This window comes from Mycteria americana, chromosome 6 (genome assembly GCF_035582795.1).
Source record: "Mycteria americana isolate JAX WOST 10 ecotype Jacksonville Zoo and Gardens chromosome 6, USCA_MyAme_1.0, whole genome shotgun sequence".
NCBI classification, from domain to species: Eukaryota; Metazoa; Chordata; class Aves; order Ciconiiformes; family Ciconiidae; genus Mycteria; species Mycteria americana.
In genome coordinates this window covers 63216190-63235369 of record NC_134370.1, presented here as the reverse complement: position 1 = coordinate 63235369, position 19180 = coordinate 63216190, and the positions used below count along the sequence as shown (strand labels likewise).

At 41.3% G+C, this 19180-nt stretch overlaps 1 protein-coding gene across 13 annotated transcripts in view; it reads left to right on the top strand.

The window, feature by feature from the left end:
• The window catches only part of AKAP13 (A-kinase anchoring protein 13), a 227406-nt gene that overhangs the window by 169402 nt on the left and 38824 nt on the right, over positions 1 to 19180 (top strand). For 6 of the 13 annotated variants that reach the window (XM_075506242.1, XM_075506244.1, XM_075506250.1 and 3 more), the window contains 5 exons: positions 2134 to 2480; positions 5710 to 5763; positions 9275 to 9337; positions 11774 to 11957; positions 13224 to 13332. In XM_075506242.1, coding sequence (XP_075362357.1) covers positions 2134 to 2480; positions 5710 to 5763; positions 9275 to 9337; positions 11774 to 11957; positions 13224 to 13332 — 757 coding nt within the window. The remainder of the gene's footprint in view (positions 1 to 2133; positions 2481 to 5709; positions 5764 to 9274; positions 9338 to 11773; positions 11958 to 13223; positions 13333 to 19180) is intronic. The other 7 variants (XM_075506248.1, XM_075506255.1, XM_075506253.1 and 4 more) reach the window with 5 other exon arrangements.

Genomic DNA, 19180 nt, shown 5'->3' with positions numbered 1-19180 from the left:
CTGGCGGGTCCTCTCTCCTCCGGCTGTGCTGCCCTAATGTCTAACAGTATTTTCCCGTGTCTCAGAAAAGCGAAGCAGACTGTTTCCTCTACTGAAGGAGTATTATCCACATAGTGACTACTTAATTTGTCTGGATTTAAGCAATTCAGTAAACTCTCGTCATGATTCACACAAATATCAGATTATCTTGAATAACGCCAAACGTCATCAAAAACTTTACAGGGCATCCATTTAAGTTCTCTCTTGTTTTAACCTATACTTCCTATTTAAATGTGTGTCAAATCCAATACTTTACATTACAGTATAAGTTTACTATTAAAGTATTTACACAAATTCCCTATTAATGTTTGACATTCCTTACCATGAAATGAATGCTTTTGGAGGGATATATTTTTAGTGTGTTTTTTAAAATTTTGTGTTTAAAAGGTATATTGTACTTTAGTGTTGTGCTGTGGATACTGTCTTTTTTTTTCTCTTTTTTCTTTGATGGATGGGAGAGGGGAAATAGTGTGACAGCATTTATATAAACCACCTTAGGAACATTATTGTGTGCCTGTTAAACTGAAATAAGAATAAAAAATAGCCAAACTTGAAACAGGGCTTCCCTCTAAATAGTGAAATACTTGATTAGAATACTTTTTGAACATCTCAGTTTCTTTTTATTCAGTTTAACAAGAAGCTTTTAGCTTATAATGTGTGCCCATCAAAAAAAAGCACAGAAAAACAAGCGTGTCTGGATCATTTAACACTGCCTGGCTTGGACAAAGTCAGGGCGGTGGGATCCGAGGTGAGGACTGCCGTGGGGCAGCACCGCTCCCGTTCACCCCGTCCCGCGTGGGTTTTGATGCCCATCTGAGAATGGGATTTTGTAGCCCGTTATCTTCTGCCAAATGAGAGCTGACAGCCTGCAGCTCTTTGAGCGCTCAGCTTCTGCTGTGACCCACCGAGCCTGCTATTTGAAGACAATTAACTGCTGTGGCTTTGCTGAGTAGTCTATTATATATGATCTGACAGATCATTCTGCCTATTATTATTTTAAATGATACAGTGCAGGGCTCTGCAGGAGAATAAATTGAAACTTCCCACGTCAGTCCCTCGGGGCAAACACCATTTCAGACTGAAGGTGATGTCAGAGAGATGCTTGTGTTTTTTTATGCTAGCCACGGGGAACGCAGAATATGCACAGGCTCTTCTCAGGCTGTATGGTCAGCATGTGGCCTTCGGCCAAAGAGAACCAGTTTGGCTTCCACTTACTGCTTTTGGAGCAAACTAAACCAAAAAATTGCAGTATGACTCGAGACCTGTAATACAGGATGGCTGATCCTGTGGAACGATATTTTTCAATTACAGTTGGATTTGAAAAATGCTGCAAATCCTGGCATTAACTTTCTGCTTAATGGAAAGTAGTGGGGGACTGGGATTTAAGCTTTTTTTTTTTCTGTCTGTTTTCTACTACTGAATAATTGTCCCTTTTGTGCTGCATGATGCAGTGGAACAGTATGTTGCCCTTGAGCTGTCGTGACCGAGAGCTACAAACCCATCCCAAGTCCCACAGGAGAGGCTGGAGTTTGTCATCAGGAGGCAGGATGACCCTGTTCCCCATTAATCACTCTCCATCATTAACACCTGGTAAACCTTTGGCGGTTTTATGGCACCTTGACCGATAACAGGTTCAGCCAGAAATGGTGAGAGGAGCAGGATTTGCTGTGCAGGGTGAAATGTGGAATTGGAGAGAGGAAGGCAGGCAGAGGACCCGAGCTGGGAGCCCAGAGTTATGGCAACCAGGGACTTGGGGGGTAGAAGAGATTGCTCTGTAGAGCATTTCAGCCTCTTTTGAAAACAGAGCAAAAAGTCTCACTTCTGTGATGGTTAATTTGCCTTGTGCTATCAAGTAGGAAATCTCTCAGCTCAAGTGAAATGTAAAATATTTGCGTTTATTTAAAATGTTAAATGTATTCACTTCATTGGAAGTGTTCAAGGTCAGGTTGGATGGGGTTTTGAGCAACCTGATCTAGTGAACCATGTCCCTGCCCATGGCAGGGGGGTTGGACTAGATGATCTTTAAAGGTCCCTTCCAACCCAAACCAGTCTATGATTCTACTTCAATATATTTTAAATTTTCCTTATCCACAGCAGCCTGAAGAGGAGCAGTCTGCATGTGATGTCACCAGCTCCAGTTCCTCTGCAGATGACACCATGTCCCTGGAGAGGAACTCATCCCTGGGCAGCGACACGTCCCTTCCCTTCCCGCCGATGGTGAACTTTGTCCAGCCCAAGGACAGGCACAGCCTGGATGGCAGCTGCACCAGCATGGTGGCCGCAGAGGGAGGAGAGAAGGAAGAGGAGCTGGACAGTATCACGGATGTGCCCACTCATTCCTCCGTCTTACGAAACTCCATGCGGCCACTGTCACCTTTCCGTCGACACAGTTGGGGGCCGGGGAAGAACGCCACCAACGAAGCAGAAATAAATCAGAGGAGGTGAGTGAAGAGCTGCTTTCATTTACTTTGCTCCCACTCATGCATATTTATCTAAGCCTTGGGCTTGGCATGATAAAACAGAGAACTGAGGCTGTCACTTCTGATTATTTCTTTTTCACTCAATGGGGTCAAGACAGTGTCCTAACGAACATATGTTTGTTTGGTTTTTTTAAATTAACTTTCAGGATTAAAGTACTTAATACCTACAGTACACTTGAGCTTTCCAGAGCAAATGGAAATACCTTGGGACAGATCTTTCATTTGAACTGTCACCGCACCTTTCTATATGAAGAGCTTTGTTAAAGGAATTACTGGAGCGTTAAATCTCTCACAAAATAAACATGACCATTATTGCTCTGACTGTATTAAGAGATAGCACAGGCACCAGAGTTTTAAAAAAAGGTGTGGAAGTTCCTCATTTGGCATAGTGGTGAGATGGATCGTCCCTGTTTCACGGAACTGGTTCCACCTCAGTCTCCCGTGGACAGTGAGTCCCATCTGACTCACCACTGATGTCCCCGGTGGTGCCCTGGAAGACTCAAAAGGGAAGTTTGCCCTTTTGTTCTTTCAGAAGGTACAAGAGAGAGAGGTATAACAGCCATGTGAGTGTGTAAATGCTGGTGCCAAGGGACTGTGGGAAAAAAAGGTGCTCAGGCCCCCATCTGAGTGGGGAAAAAGATAAAGGAAGATGCACCCCAATAAAGCAGTTGGCATAAGGTTCCCCGCCATGCTCTGCACTGTTCAGCATCTGGGCTGCTGGACACCTGGGGTCAAACCCTGCATGTCCTGAAAGCAGTGGAAGTTTGGCCAGTGTTTTTAATGCATTTAAAGCATTCCAGAGCAGGAGCGGCCAATTCTTTTAGCAGTGCCGGGGTGCCATATCCTCCCGTCCCTCCGGTGTAGACTTGCGGCTTACAGAGGCTGCAAGCCCAGGCGTGCAGCGCAGTGCTGCTCTCCAGGCTCCCTGCTGCCATCTTTATGGCCACGGGTTTGCTTTTCAGTTAAATGGAGCTGTTGCTTTTGGTGATGCCATTAAATTAAAACTGGCCACTCACAATGGATTGCTGGTAAATTGTTGCTGACCCGTATGGATAATCCAGTGAGAGGCAGCAGCCTCCCATCAGAAATGTACGCATCCTTTACACGTTAGGAGCTGTGGGTATCACTAAAGGAATATCATAGACCCTTCAGATTTTAAAGCCAATGTTGAAAAACATTCAGGAGCCTCTAAGTAACGTAGGATGAAAGATTTATGGTTATTATTATTGTTGTTGTTGTTTACCACTGCTACGTTTTTTTGGCTTCATTCCTGGTCCCCAGGTAGTATTTAAATAAATTAAGTAATACCTATCTTTTTAAAGCTACAAAAGAGTCAGCATAAGGTATACATGCAGGTTTATGACAGAATGAGTCCATAAGCTCATAAACTCATTTGAAGAGATTTATTTTTAAGTGTAGGACCTCTTATGTAAGGATTTCTGAGGGTAATAAACTGCATAGCTGGCAATTACTGCTAACACTTAACAGATGGGGTTAAATTCTCCTGCGTCAGACTTTGGAGGCTGTTTCTGATATAGGAAGATACATTCATTGTAAATCTAAGAAAATTTGAGTTTAAGGGACCGTAATTATTCTCATATGTACTTAGATACAGCTGCCACTACCTAAGGATAGCTGTCACATAGGTTAATTAAAAAAGAAAAGCTGAGTGGGTCTCTGCTGCTGATTTGATTCCTATTTGTTTTTAAGTTTCTGTTACAAAGGAATTTGAATTATTTGGGTTTTTTTTTCTTTATTCTTTTCATACGTGGCTGTTGTGATGTTGAGATTCTGGTTGCTTAGTGAGCAACAACAAATACTGAGGAAGTGAAGCCCAAACAAGTGACTTCCATACAAATCAGTTAAATTCAGGGTGTTTGCTTATTCATTTATTTCACATGCAGTAGATAGTTTTCCATTTAAAGGGGAAAAGCCCTTATTGTAACTTGACTTTTGCAAACCTTTGAAGTGAAGTAACACAGAGCACAAGCCTTAGCTAAGGTTTGTCCTGCTGATGGGCAAGACCTGTGCTGCTCCCACTGCCTGCCACCCCTTGTCCATGCTCCCTCTCCTCCCCTGGGTTTCCGCATCACTTCTTTGCTCCATAGGTGAGCAGGTTGCAGTCACTAAATGAGCAGAAAATGAACCAAATAAAGTGTAACTGCCACCAAAACCAACCCAAGAATTAGAAGTGGGCTGCGCAGCAGGGAAGAGAAATGGGGTGGCAGGCTGCACCATCAGCCCAGCTGCAAGAGGTGCCTCCTGTCCCAGCAAAGGGCTCGCAGCCTGGTCCAGCCCCCGTCCACACCAAAAGTAGTCTTCCCCCTGATGGCAAAGGTAGCTAAGTCAAGCTTAAATAGAGCTGCTGAGACAGGACCCAAAGAGCCTATGGAAAAAAATCAGTCTTTTGTAGGATTTGGTCTTTTCCAGTGTTACATGTTTTCTGTTTGTAAGAGGGACGAGCATAGAAGTTTGTTCACAGGAAAGATCAGAAAAAATGTAATCGTCTTAAATAAAATGTGAAAACATGCTCAGTTCCCCCCCACTTCCCCTCTCTCCTCAATACATTTCACGGATAATCCTCGTGTCTACATTTTGCTATTAAAAATACAAAGAAAACTAACAAGGCTGCCACAAAAGGATGTTCATCCTTCAGTTAATGCCTGACATTCATAGCGGATTTGAAATGCCTGTCTTTCAACAATGATGCAGTGTTTTTAACGTTCGGTTCCGAGGAAAGAAAGGCCGGCACTGATGGATTAAGCACTGCAAAACTGGAGCTGGTGTTGATCACGGTTGCTAACTGCTTCTGTTAAATAGTTTGTCCTTATCTAAACTTTAAACTGACCTGGCTTTGGCAGCAGCTAAGTGGTCAATACCTGTGAAACCTGATTTCAGAAAAAAAACCAAACAAAAAAAAAAAAAACAAAAAAAAACCCAAAACAAACAAACAAACAAACAAAACAAAACAAAAAACCAAAAACCAACTAACCAAAACCAGATTTACTTGTAAAAGGGAGAGGAGGAAAAGGGACTCATTACTTCCTTTTGTGTTTTTTACTTAATTTTGTGTTATCTCTGTATGTCTATTCCCTCTGTTGTTCATTTGTGGGGATATTATTCCTTTAGCTGCCATTTGTTCATTTTTTTCCGTTCAAGCTGCTGACCACTCTCCATGATTCATTTTCAGTTCAATGCGCGTTCTGGGGGATGGTATAAAGAAGCCTCCCATTCATAGGAGAAGGTACAAAGCCAACTAACGTGACTAACTGTTTTGCATTTGAATGTCTACTAACTCCATACTGTCATGTTAGTAAACCTGTAGTACCTCTCAAAGCATTGGCGTTAGAGCTGTGCATCCTGCTTGGCTGCTTTCCCTCTCCAGTCTGACCCAGGGCCATTTTTCTGACCCGCAGAGCACATGCTCAAGCTGTTTTCTCCAGGACAATATGTTAAGAACTTGGAGAAATCTCAGATATCGTTTTGTTGGCCTTTGCCATGTGTAAGATTTGGAGTTGTATTAAAATAATTGTCTACCTGCGAGCATATGCGTAACTTGGATTTAAAGAGACTCCTGCCAAGACTTGCAGGAGGGGCACCTGGGGAGGGGATGCATCAGAAATTATCTCAGAGTTGGAGAATACTCTGCGGATCTGCAGCTGGTTGAATTAAATGGCTTTAATTTTGCTCTTTTGCTTTTTTTCTAAAACCATCATCCTAAAAAGTAGAAAATAAGTATTTTTTTCTTTACTTCCATGTGTATTTTTTTTTCTTCTGTATGGCAAACTTTCAGTTCCTCATCCATCATGCAGATATGCATTTTCACTTCACGTAACCTTTGCGCTATTAACATATAAATTAGGACACTTAATTTTTGACACAGCAGACGTGGACTGTCCACACGTGTACGTTTTTAGGCTAAAAAAAAAAAAAAGAAGTTTAACCTCTCCCCTTCAGTGGTTCAACCTCTTCTCATCTCCCACAGCCTGCTACCTCTCCTCCTATGGCAGGTTAATTTAGGATTTTGTTTCCCTTGAAATGGACAGGGTTACATGTGTGTGTGTAAACAAACTACCATATTTCCACGTATGGAAAAAAATGTTGTCATGATGTTATTACCAAAAAAGTCACTATGCCTTACCATGCATCAGCATAAATGAAGCCATATGAGCAGTGCTGTACAGTTCAGGAGAGGGCTTTTAAAAAAGAACTTAAAAAAAAAAGGCACAAGAAAGAACATGCTTTTTTACTTCTACGAAGCCACTTTATTTGCATCACTCTGTGCTCTGGAGGAAGAAGTGCAATGCTCATCTTCTCAGCTCATGCAAATGACCATCTTTTACCGGTTGTCTGTCAAGGCTCTTCTGTAGGAGCTGTGTGAGTATTTAGAGTCATAATATCCTGAAACACTGAGCTTACACGTAGAACAAGAAAATGTCTCAAAGAGGCAACCTAAAATACCTAGTCATATCTGAAATGTGTGGTAATTCTTTCATAAACATTCTCTCTTTTTTTTTTTTTTTTTTTTTTTTTTTCCCCTGGCCTCCCAACCATTTTGGTATCATCCTCTCTAACCCCAGCTGCAGAGCAACAGCCTGAAACTAATTCCAACAGTTTATGGTCTCCCACAAGGCTGATGTATATAATAGCTCATCCCCCCTCCCCAAGTCGTCTCCTGTAAAGGGGTTTTGCATGCTCTACGTTGATCTTGTTTGGTTTTTATGGTGTTGCTAACAGATTGTGGGTGGCCCCCCAGCAGGATTGTAATTCTGTAAGACTGCTTTCCACAGCCCTTGCCAAAAGGCTTTTTCCTTCTCTGAGAGCTTCCAGTACTTCCAGGCTTCCTCGTACATATATGCATGGCTCCTCTCCTTCCCTCCCTCTGCTTCCCTTCCCTGCAGTTTTAGCATTTGGGATTCTCACTATAACATGGCAATGGTCAGGAATGGAGGCATCTTTTTCAAGTGCACTATCTAGTGTAAAGGTTGCACCATTTCTTTAATGACGAAAATCCTCTCTCCTTCAATTGAAAAGTGACCGCACAAGAATTACCGACTTTTGCAAACAAGTCAGCATAAGCATAGCTCCAAGGGTCCACCAAGCCCAGTAGTCTTGGGGCCACAAGCAGATGGCTGGGGGAAGCAAAGAGGGGGGAAGCATGTATGATACCTTCCTTGGGATACTTTCTCAGCCTCCATCTAGTTTCCAACGGGCAGGTTTTACTGATCTGCTGGGAGGCTGAACCCAAGCCTGAGGGTGCAGACCGAGATGTGTGATGGAGATGGGTTTATTGTGGCCAGGGCTTTTCTCTTTTATGATCTCAAGCAAGTATTTAGTCCCCCCATCCCTCACTAATGCTTACATCTGGTTTAGTTGGACGATGATGTTGAAGTACTTGGAAATATTGGCATGTTATGGAAGTATGTCTTCATGAAGAATGCTTATGGTACTGTGCTGAGAGCTACTGGTTGAAGGACACCTGGAGCTTTGGGGTGCAAAGCACAGGTACTTCAGGTGTATCCTCACCTAGTTAACGTCCTTAATAAAACAGGTAGCAATTATCTGAACTCCACCATTGAACACCAACCATCAAACCCTTTCTGAATGTTTCCAGTCTTGTACTGTGTGTGGAAACTATACGAGGACTTGGCATGAGATGATGCAGTCAGTGGCTTTAAACCTTCCTCTGTGCCCTCTGAGGCTTCTGGCACTTACAAATCCTGGCCCAGGGATGCTTAGACTTGTTCTGCCCTTTTCATAGGCTTCTGGCCTGGAGCGAAGCATGCTCTGGCCGTGTCCTCTCCTTGCATGGATCACAGGCCAGGGGCTGGGAGCAGGACTTGTGTAGTGCTGCTCTGGCAGATCTGTGCTGATGCAAAATTCCCTTCAGACAATGTATGTTTCCTGGACAGCTTTTCCAGGATTTAGGGATCCTTTATATGTCATAGCTGACAAGAAGATTGACTTTTCTGTGTCTGCAAAACCTGCAATTGGGCCATGAGCTGACAGAGAAAAAATAAAAAAAAAAAAAGCAGTATTTAAAATAACAACCACAATATTTGCATTCTGTATTTGCATTTCTTAATGTCTTTCATGTTGCAACTTGGGACTCTCTTGGGGTATGGGAGCTGAAAGGTTTTCTAGTCAAAGTACTATTTGAAGGACTCTTGTTTTAATCCCAAGTTAATAGTAAGACAAGCCTGTTTTTTTCTTCCAGCCTCTTTCACTGATGTGCTGTGCAGCATTTAAGAATGTAACTCTCTTTTATTTTTCCCAAGTGTAGCCTGAGGTTATTAATACTTGTATGGAGGGGACTTAAATGATTAAATATCTGTAAGGGATTCTTTTTCTGATTTGGGGATGAGAGGTACCAGAAAAATACTAATGATTACTAACACAACAGTTGTGTGTGATTACTTATGCAAAATTGGTTTTGGTGTGTTTCAGCCTTGTTTTCCCCAAAAACTTCTCTTCCCACAAGGTGCAGTTTCTCCAGTACGTTGTATACTCGCCAATGGGATTGGTTTGGGGGAAGCATGGGCTGTCCTGCTACCCGTTCGGTGGTAACCTCGGTCACTTGGGGCACTCTGGTGTGTTCTGGCAGCCACAGATATATAGTAGCTACTGCATTATTTCTGAGTTTGTTGGGGGTTTTTTTAAGATACGCAGGAGTGAGACTCTTAACACTCCCCTGTTCCGTAACAATCCAATAATCACAGCCCTTTTCCTTTCTTTGCCTCTTTTGATGTTCCTAGTTTGAGCTGGTGTCCCTCTGGCGTACAGTTCACTGCCATGGGTCCTGACTTTACTTGTAGAAGGTATGGTATAAATAAACGTGCAGCAGCAGCAAAGGAGCACTGCAAACACTCTGTCGTCAGCTTTTCGTGCATCGCCTTTTCCACTGCTGCTCTGGCTGAAGTGTGCACGTGTTTTGTTTGCTTCGTCTGCTTTTTCAGCAATTAGTCTTGGGAATGAGTCTTCTGGACTGGGGTGCAGGTGAAGGTGGTGGCTGCTTTTCATTGGCCTCGAGCATTAAAGAAGCTGCACTGTTGGTTTGAGCTGCTCTATTCCGTGATGATTTTAAGGCGTGTTTTTTCCACAGCAATGATCATAACGATAATTGTGACAGCCAAACAATCAAAACGAGTTAATGTGATTCAGCACTGCTTTGTTCTGGATGGTTCTCATAAAGGATTTAAGTTCATACAGAGTTGCTCTTTGTAAATTGAAATATCTAGTTTCTTCTTCAGAGAGACTGAGCATGTAAAACTTTCTGTGAAAAACCAATCTGAAAGCCACAGATGAAGATTTCCCAGTCATTTAAAGCTTGCATTTTCTATAGAAAGTCCCAGAGCTGGGATTGATGCTTGCAGGTCAGATCTTTACCTGGTGTTGTCTGGAAGCTAGTCTCCCAGATTTTATAGCTTCTGAGTTCTTCTGGCAGTTCTTGTTGGTTGTGGGTAGAGCTATTAAACTCTTTTTCTGAAGACTAGATATTGAGAAAGAAGTCAGTATGTCCTTCCCATTACAAATTTAATTACATTTGATCTGTATACCCCAGCCAACAATTACAGACCAGTATTACCAACTGATGATTATTTTGTGTGCCATCTAATATTTGCAGTTTTGAGCTGTTTGTGTCATGACAAACTACATGATTTTTTTCTGCACTATATAGCACCATTTTTATCACCTTGGGATGCAAGAAAAAAAAAATGCTTCCTCTGCCCTAAATAGTCGGTAGAAACGGGACTGATTTCTCTTTGCAGGTGTTTTAGAATAAACTTTATAATGCCTGCTATTGATATGCATTGTTGAGTCAAAATCTTCCTAAAGCAGATTTTATTGTAAATGCCTCAATCAGTCTTCTTTCTCATTAACTAACATGAAAAAAGTCTTAAAAAAAATCAAGTAAATCTTAATTAAGGTTTATTACAATTTTTGCTTTGAAGATGCATATTTATCAACCACTTACTGCTTCTAAAGGAATGCAGAACATTAATCACTGCTGTGCAAGTCTACCTGAATTTAAAGGTCCTCTGGTTGTTTCAATAACCTGTACAATCTATAGTGTGTTTTCCTTTTCATTTGCTTATACGTTAGCTTCTTGGCCACTTAGATGTCATGATTAGCCTCCAGTTGGGATATATATCCAAGATGGGCCTTGCTTCAAGCTAGCAGAACTTTCTGTGCATAAAATCAAACATTAGCCATGGAGTTGTGCTAGTGTACTGGGAGGTGAATTTATAAAGCTTGCACATTAACCCAAACTGGGATTGCAGTGGATTTATCGATGCTTGGGCATGAGGAGCAGGAGGGTCCGAAGCAGAATATCAGGGCCAAGAAATATCAGATGGAAATAGTCACATGTGAAGGAGGGGCTGTTTTGTATAGGTGAGAAGAGAGTGTATTAGCCTTTTTCTGTAGAGGTCACTTCTCTATCAGCAGCTGTCTCTACAGAGGTTGACCAAACCTTTTATTACTACCAATTCCACAAGCAAAAGTTAGGTATTTTGTTTAGCTTTGGGTGATTATGTCTGGCTCCATTGGACAGACCTAGCTTCATCAGCAAATGATAAAATAGGATTGATTGGCTGATGGAGACAACATTTATTGAATTAAAAAAAAAAAAAAGGAAAAGGAAAAAAAAGAAACCAGCTTTGGCAGAAAGAAGGATATTATCAGTGCTGAAGCTTTGTGGAGTGGCAAGTGCTAAATAGATTCAGAGGATGTGTCTGCAGAGATGAACATTACATGCAGCCCAGAACTGATTTTGTGGCTGCTGGGACGGGCGGTGGTCCAGGACACGCAGCACTGTGCCATACGAGGTAGTTTAATTTGCGTGGCTTTAAGCCCAGGGACAACCTAATAAAAAAATAGCAAAGAGAGTATATGGAAATACCAAAATCTTCAGAAGTAGTGTTTATAGATTTTCCTGTGCACCATTCAAGAAGGAGAAAAAAAAAAGTGGGAAAGCCCACGGACCAAGAATTTGAATGGTCATTCTCCAGCAACTACTGTGTCTCATTAGAGGCACAAAGATGCTGCTATATTAGTTATTAGGAAAATAGAAATCCCCCCACTGCTATCTGCATTTGGTCGTTGAGAAGTAACATGCTGAGGAATAACATCAGCATTTCCCTGCACGGTTCAGTTAGTGACTGCGTTGTGTTTTACGCTTGAAGGTGCTATGTGCTGAAAGGCACCAGTATCTAAGAATCTGTCAGGATCTAACCTCAATGGTTTCTCTTCAGTTACAGCCTAGAAGGCCTTGCCGGAGACTCTGGTGAGAACAAGAAGCCCTCTACAAATTTGGAGGCTTCTTCTCTGAGCTCCAAAGACCTCAGACGGAGTCCGCTTGCCAGCAACCAGTGTGGGTCCCTGGTCTTGCTCACCGAAGAACTCGAGCAAGGGGAAATCAGAGACTATGATCGCCAGGTAAAGCTGTCCAACTATTGTTAGACTTCTAGAAAATGTTACATCAATGTTTTGAAGTAATTTTCCCAAGTCACAGTTTCACTGTGAAGGCTTCCACCCTATATATATAATATTATTAAAGTCTTCCATCTTTAACACAGAGGAGTTTCCCCTGTGTTAAATTTGCTGCCTGATCCTTTGGGGCATTGTGGTTGTTTGGTGAAGTCGTACAGTGGAGAACAAGAAATTTCCCAGTTTTCTTCCACTGATTGCATGAGTAATCATGGAAAAGTTATTTTGGAAAACTTTTTAGCATGGATATAGTGATACTATCAATCACACGTGTTGTAAGGCTTCTGCAATTAATGCTTATGCTGCCTTTTGCAGACCTGAAATGCACACAAGTACCAAGTAGTAATTTATCTGTTAAAGTTTTGAGGTTTATTGTCATATCGTAGGAGGAAAATAAAGATCTTTTTCTTTCATAGGCCAGAATCAAAAGACCCATTTTTATAAGCAACGGTTAAGCAAAATGTTAATTGCATATTAAGAAAATTTAGAGCGATCTCTCTGGAGCAGAAGTCTATGATCGCTATTAAGGACAGATGGGCCACAATGTTATGAGAGTCTCTGCTTATTTTTATTGAAACAAGCAATTATAGTCTTAAATACTGTAAATACCCTGGATTTCTGTGTTTGAAGTTTCAGCCATAGTATCTTCTGGGTTTATGCCAGAATCATTAGCCAGCCAGTCTGTTTACCTCGCAGAGTCACTGCTGTACATCAAGGCAGTAAACGGGTCTTACAAGATCTGGCCTGTAAGAGCTGTTATGTCAAGACTCTTATGTCTTCTCTTGCTTTGAGGAATGGCATTTTTGGGGAACACACTGCTAAGCATCAGATTTTTTTACCATGTTGAACCACAGTCTAGTTATGCTGCGGAGTTGGAATCACAGCAGTAATTTCAGTGGTCATCAGACAGTTAACAATATCCATCTTGTAATATCTTGCAAGAAAATCAAGCAGCCGGAGCCTCTCTGTTGCATAATTAGTTGTCTTACACTTAAAAGACAAAACAAAATGTTGCATTTCACCTGTGCGATACCAAATGCATTTTTCGTGGTCCTTGCATTTCTCACCTATTACCTTCTACTGGGATTGTTTCAATTTTCCGCTGTTTGAAAGCAAGAATTTCAGTAAGCATGAGCACTGAACTGTAGTCTGTAGTTGGGATGGTGCTGTCGTGCTTGACATATTTGCTCAGTGTGGTTATTTTCTGTTCTGCAGATGCATCAAACATCACAGCCGCAAGGATTTAATTTCTGTTCTTCCGCTGTTTCATCTCCACTGACCAAATCGATGTCTCTAATGTCAATTAGTAAACCAGTGCTGGACAGTGAGTAATGCAATTTGCCCTTATCCATTCTGTCATCTGTATTATTAAGTATATCTTGCTACCTCCCCAAGGCAGAATTTGCTCGTACCTGCTCTTGCTTTCCTATATTATGTGAAATACATGTTTCACTGCTGCATGGAATAGTGGGTGGAAAGGGAGAACCTGTTCAGTTTAGATCCATATTTTGTTCTTCCCAGCTTATCCCTGGTATTTCCAGTTCTGTTGGGTTTCTTTTGTTTGTTTTTTTCTTCAGTAGACTACTGGTATGAAAACTGATTTATTGCGTTTGTTATAAAAAAAAAAAAGTTTGAATTTTGCATCCTTTCAGAATTTCTTCCTTTGATGTCAAGGTAAATTCCACTTGAGATCTTATTTTCCTATTTCTGGATTTTTTTGAAAGTTGATATATGAAAACTTGAGAATCCATGTCTTGGTCTCCTTGGGGAAGTTTGTTACTATTTATTTTGAGTTAAATGTTTTGGGGCAGTTGGGTGTAATTTATTGAATCTTATTCCTGAAAAAAATAATAAAAGATGATTAGGGGAAATTTTTCAGTTTAGCTTAATTGAAGCGATAACAAGCACTTAATTTTGCAACTTGACTGAATTGATTCTTTCAGCTGAAAAAGTCATTCAAAAGGCTGCAGCTGGATGTGCTTAGGAAGGGCCATGTTACACGTGTTTTGATTTTATTAATTGCCAGCCAGAAACTGTATTGACATTTTAGATCACATCTTGTCAATCAGTGATGATCTCTGATCTTTTCCTCTTTATTAACGTGCTTCTTCCTTGCGAAGCTGAACAAGGGAAAGGTGCTTTTAAGAAAGGCATTTTATTCATTTAGGAGGCTTCCTGGAGGAAGCTCACGGAGATTATGCTTTGTAGGAGACGTTTTTAAGTTCTTTGCCATCGTTCTTCCATGATGAATAAGCATGTGGGCTAACGGATGGGTCCCCCAGCAACGGTAACCAAAACACTGTCAGATCTGTGCCGTGAAGAGACCGGCTCTCGCTCTCTGTAATGGCGCGCCCTCTTGCCTCCGTGGGCTGAAGGCCATCATTAATTTTTTTTGAAGCAACCCATTTATTGGCATTGCATCCAGTGGCTAACCAAACACCATAAATAACTTGGCTAGCTCCCAGAAAACACGCGCATGGTGGCTGAGGGCCGTCTCCCTCTCCCTTGAGACCTTCCTTCAGGCCCATGGCAAGAGGTTACAACAGCGGAGGATTTGAGCCTCCATCTTGGAATCGGACAACTTGCTGCCTTCCTGCTCTTCTCTGTCTTATGACCCACATTAAAAATGCCATCAAGGCCTGAGCGGGTGGTAGTCAGGTTTGATTACCCCCTCTTCTTCTAGAGTCAGCCTAGCCACAACGGTCTCGTTGAGAGAGAAGGGAAAGAGGAGACGTAGTAAGCTTTCCAGAGGGGCTGTGGAAGAAATAGCAGGGTTAGTCTTCTCCTTTGAGGCAGATGTCTGTGAGTTTTGGACACTGAAGTTAAAAATTACTAACACTTCTGTGAGCTTTATTTTCTCAGTAGTTAATTTGCGACACCTCAGAAGAGCCACATTTTTATGGGAAGGTGGTTTCTGAAAATGGATGCATTTGAGGTGGTTGATGTGAGCATCCAAAAGGATTACTCCCCTTGAAAATTTAGGTCACGGGTTCTCTTCCCAACTTTGACACTTGCCTGACTTTGGAAACTTCAGTAAATCACTTCATTCTTCCTCCGTCACTTTGAAAGAGGAATAGTGTTACTTGACTTGTGACCATAAGTACATGTGAAGCAGCTTAGTGCCTTTTACAAGAAGGTCTCGGTGTATAAACTCCCTTGTATCGCCTAGGTTTGACAGTCATGTTATTGCAGCAGAATACTTCAGAGTTATGCAAGAATAAATCCTTGATTTCATGGAGGTGAATTCTAGGAAGACTTTAATTCTTCATTCCACTTGCATAATTTTGTGGTAGGTGTTTAAAAAAAAATTCTCTGATCCCTGCAAATGTGTCTGAATGGGAAGAAAGCAACATGTTCTGCACAAAAGCTTCAAAAACTAAATCCAAATTAATAAACACAAATTATATGATTTCCACATATCATAAAAATATGTAGAAATATACATTATTACATAATGTCATAAAATAAACATTTTTTTTTCCTGTTTATTGTCATATGTACTGAGGCAGGAGCAATTTCCAAGACTGAGTTTCTAGCCTGCACTCCATCTGATGTCTCAGATATTCCAAGAGCTGCTGTGGCCATTCACAACCGTTAATCCTTCAGCATTTTATAGAGGGAGGTCACAAGAGCTGCTGGCTGGAGTGCTCGGAAGACTGCTTTCAGCTTTGGAATAGCAAATTTCCAGTGTGGAGCATTGTTATAAAGCCAGGAACTGCTATAAATAAAACCACTGAAATGGAAGTTGAATTGCACTGTGCTGGAGGAGGTGGTTCTATTTACAGTAAAGTATTATTGTTCATCTTGACTTTTAGTCTAAATAGACAGTAGACTACAGAAGAAAGCAAGCAGTGTTGCCTAGTCATGTTCTTCAGGTCTGGGATGCTTGAACAACTCCTTTGAAGGGCAGTCTAAACAAAATTAATACATGAATCTTGCTAAGAATTCTTCAATTTAAATGCCTTTTATTGGGTCCCTCTAGGGTTGTTCTGCTTACGTTGGAAAAGCGTGCACATAATTTTAGTCAAATCGCCTCTAGGCGGTTGGCGTTTATGACTAATGGCTGAAGGAAAATTTCAGGGGAGTTTGTTTTGCATTGCTTGCATTGCGTTGGCTATTCCTTGGATAATATTTTTATATTCTGAATTCAGTTTTGGGGTATGATATCAGCAATTCTGGTTTGTATGTGAAAAAATTCTCTTTGTATGTCTGAAAGGACATGTTTTATTCAAAGAGAGTAATAATTGCTACTTCTTTCTTTTGGAAGTTTAACACTGATAAAGTCTTTAGGCTCTTTTCCCTGTTGTACAAGCGAATTGATTTAGCTGTGCCATGGAATGGCTTAAAAGTGCCTGAATATAGGCACTGAAGGTGTTTAATGTAGATGCTTAATGTAGGACCCTTAGGTCAAACCTGGCCCAGGGGCAGAGTTTCCCCAGCCCTGTCCCAGTCGTCTTTCCCGAGGACGCACTGATGTACCATGTGAGAGATGAGTATCCAGCAACCTGGCATTGGTCAGGTCACAGCTCAGAGGTTTCCACCTGTGCTTGTGCGACGAGAAGGTTTGGGAAATATAGCCCTTGGGCATCTCTGTAAGAGGCTGCGTAGCAATTTCAGTTGGGTGGCTCGCTGGCTCCTACATCTCTTTTCAGAGAAGATTGTACTTATAAAGAATTGTTGCAGAGCTGCTACTATGCAGGAGCTGCTCTTAAAAATGCACTATTTTTAAAGAGGAATTACAGTAAACCCTTTTAATTTGCAAAGTTTGCAGACAAGGGCATGAACAAATAGCAGGGATTCCTGGAAAAGTGCATAGTACCGGAAGATAAATACAACTTCACAAATCGAAATAAGCAGAAGGCAGAGCAGTAACGTGTCTGAGAAAAGGTGATTGAACTTGTTGTCATTATCCTGCTGATAATGGGAGATTTGATATCACAGACCGATTGCTGAGTTTGGCACTGTGTTTGGTAGACTTCTTCCAGCCAAGGACAAGAGAGGGTACAGAGGGGCTTTTCTCATGTTTAGACAGTTTCTTTAAAATAATGACTGTGAGTTTTAGAAGAAGACAAGAGAAGAGATGCTTGTGTTTTCTGATTTATTTTGGAGAAGAAAAGAAAGGAAATTTAAGTCTCTCCATTTTAAAGCTGGAAGCTTTTAAGGGCATAATATTACCGAAATGGTGTTGGGACTTTTAGAGGTAGATGTAGCAAGAACCTCCCTAGGTAGATAAAGTCAACAGTTCAGATAAAGTATCCTTGCTATACCAAGCAGCTTTGGTGTCATTTAACTGCAAAAAGCACGCTTAAACAAGTATCTTGAGTTGTTATAGTTTGATTCCCTGGCAATTACTTCAGTGAAGCAGATGCCCTTTGTCCAGAGATCCACTATGTTGTTGGTGTTCTGTTTGAGGAAATAACTGTTCACATCTAAGTCTTCATTAAGAGTTCCTATAAAAAGATGACAGCAAAGATAAGAAAGCCTTGAACCTCGACTTATGCATGCAGTGAGACCTGCATCCTCTGAAACCTGCATCCTCTGGAATTTGCACATTCTCAATTCTTTGTTTCTTGTGCCTTTTTCTGAAGCCAGCTGCTTTGCAGACATTTCCTTTGCTTTGGTTTTAGTTTGCTTTGGCCGCTTTCCTCTCCTTTTTATTATTAAATGCATTTTCAAGCATGCTCTAATGTCTGCTGTTAACCCACTTCTCAGCCCAGGGCCGGACTCGACCATCGAGACGAATCTCCTTCTCCTTCAGCATCTCTCCACTCATTCCTAAGTCTAAAACTCTCTTTTCTATTGGCTCTTCTTCCAGTGATGAGGAGGAGGAGTTGGATAGTAAGTAACTCTTTTCTGTGCGTTGCAGCCATTATGGGTGGAAACAAAGGGAAATCTGGTTTTCTGCTTTAGTCCTTGAAGTTTCACCTTGCAAGCATTGAACTAACCTTTCTATTGCATGATGTCGAACAGTATTATCGTAGTCCTGTGTCTGAATACTAACTAATGACAGAATAAAAGGATTATAATCCAGAGAGTCTTGTACGTCAGCACCATCACGTCTCATCTGGTTAATTTTGGTCTGTATCCATGTGGCAAATATTATCATCTGCCACTCTGACCAGCAATATAGTCGTTACTTTTTTATTAAAACCAAAATACTTGTCTTGAGATTGTTGCAGTGCATGGAGTTAACAGAGGAGGTAGATCCTTGCCCTCCGCAGGTGAGAGTGAGTACATTGCTCGGTGGAAGTAGAAGAGGAGAGAAGCCCTGATATAAAATTCTGAAAATCTTGGTTACAACTTCACAGTTCCCCTGCTGAGCAAAAAGCATACGTTGCAGCCAAACACCTTAAATCGTCAAGGTGTTCGTATCTAGGTTCTGATATTATAATCAGAATGGTTTTGCTGGGAAACAGGCGAGTGTTATATGGTAGGGTTTTTTTTCTCCTGCAAACTCCATTGCTAAAAGAAGCCCAACTAAGGCAGAAGATTGAATTAAAGTAATTTAGACTCCTCTTGTTTTTTTAAATAGGCTTATCAAAGATAATTGAAAATGCTTCCTATTTCTTAAGCATGTTTTATTAGACTGTTGAAATAAACCAGAACAGATAATTCTCTATCTAAAGAGAAAATTCAGAGCAGCTGCATTAGTTGGTTCAGTTCAAAGGTTTGCAAGGAAACTAGCCCACATCCCTCATGTCCATACTGGGATGGGGGAAATTGCTTTCCAGTCCAACAGATTTTGGTTGCTTCCTGAATTTAAAAAATCTCCACACCATCTGTAGGTATCTAAATTCTCCTCCTTTCCATTCCCAGTCTTCACTGTGGGTTTGTCCCTTCCTACAAGAAAGTCCTGCGCTCTTCCCAGGTGTGATACTACCACTTCCATATTTAAGCTCCTTCCTCCTTCCCCTTTGCTCTGTCCTTCTCTTCTGCCTTTAACAAAACTCACAATTCATGGTCCCCACAAAGTGAGCTGCAAACATGCAGCTGTGCATTGATGTCATGCTCCCACAGAAAAAAGTACTCTTGGCTGAACTTCTTGGTGGATTTGGTTTTTCAATTGTTTTGTTTTGTTTTTTAATTTCTCTTTGTTCGTTTTAAGCATCCAACCACTTAAGTAATTCCTAATAGTCAGGTTAGGATATAGCAATTGGGGGGGGTATTTCTGT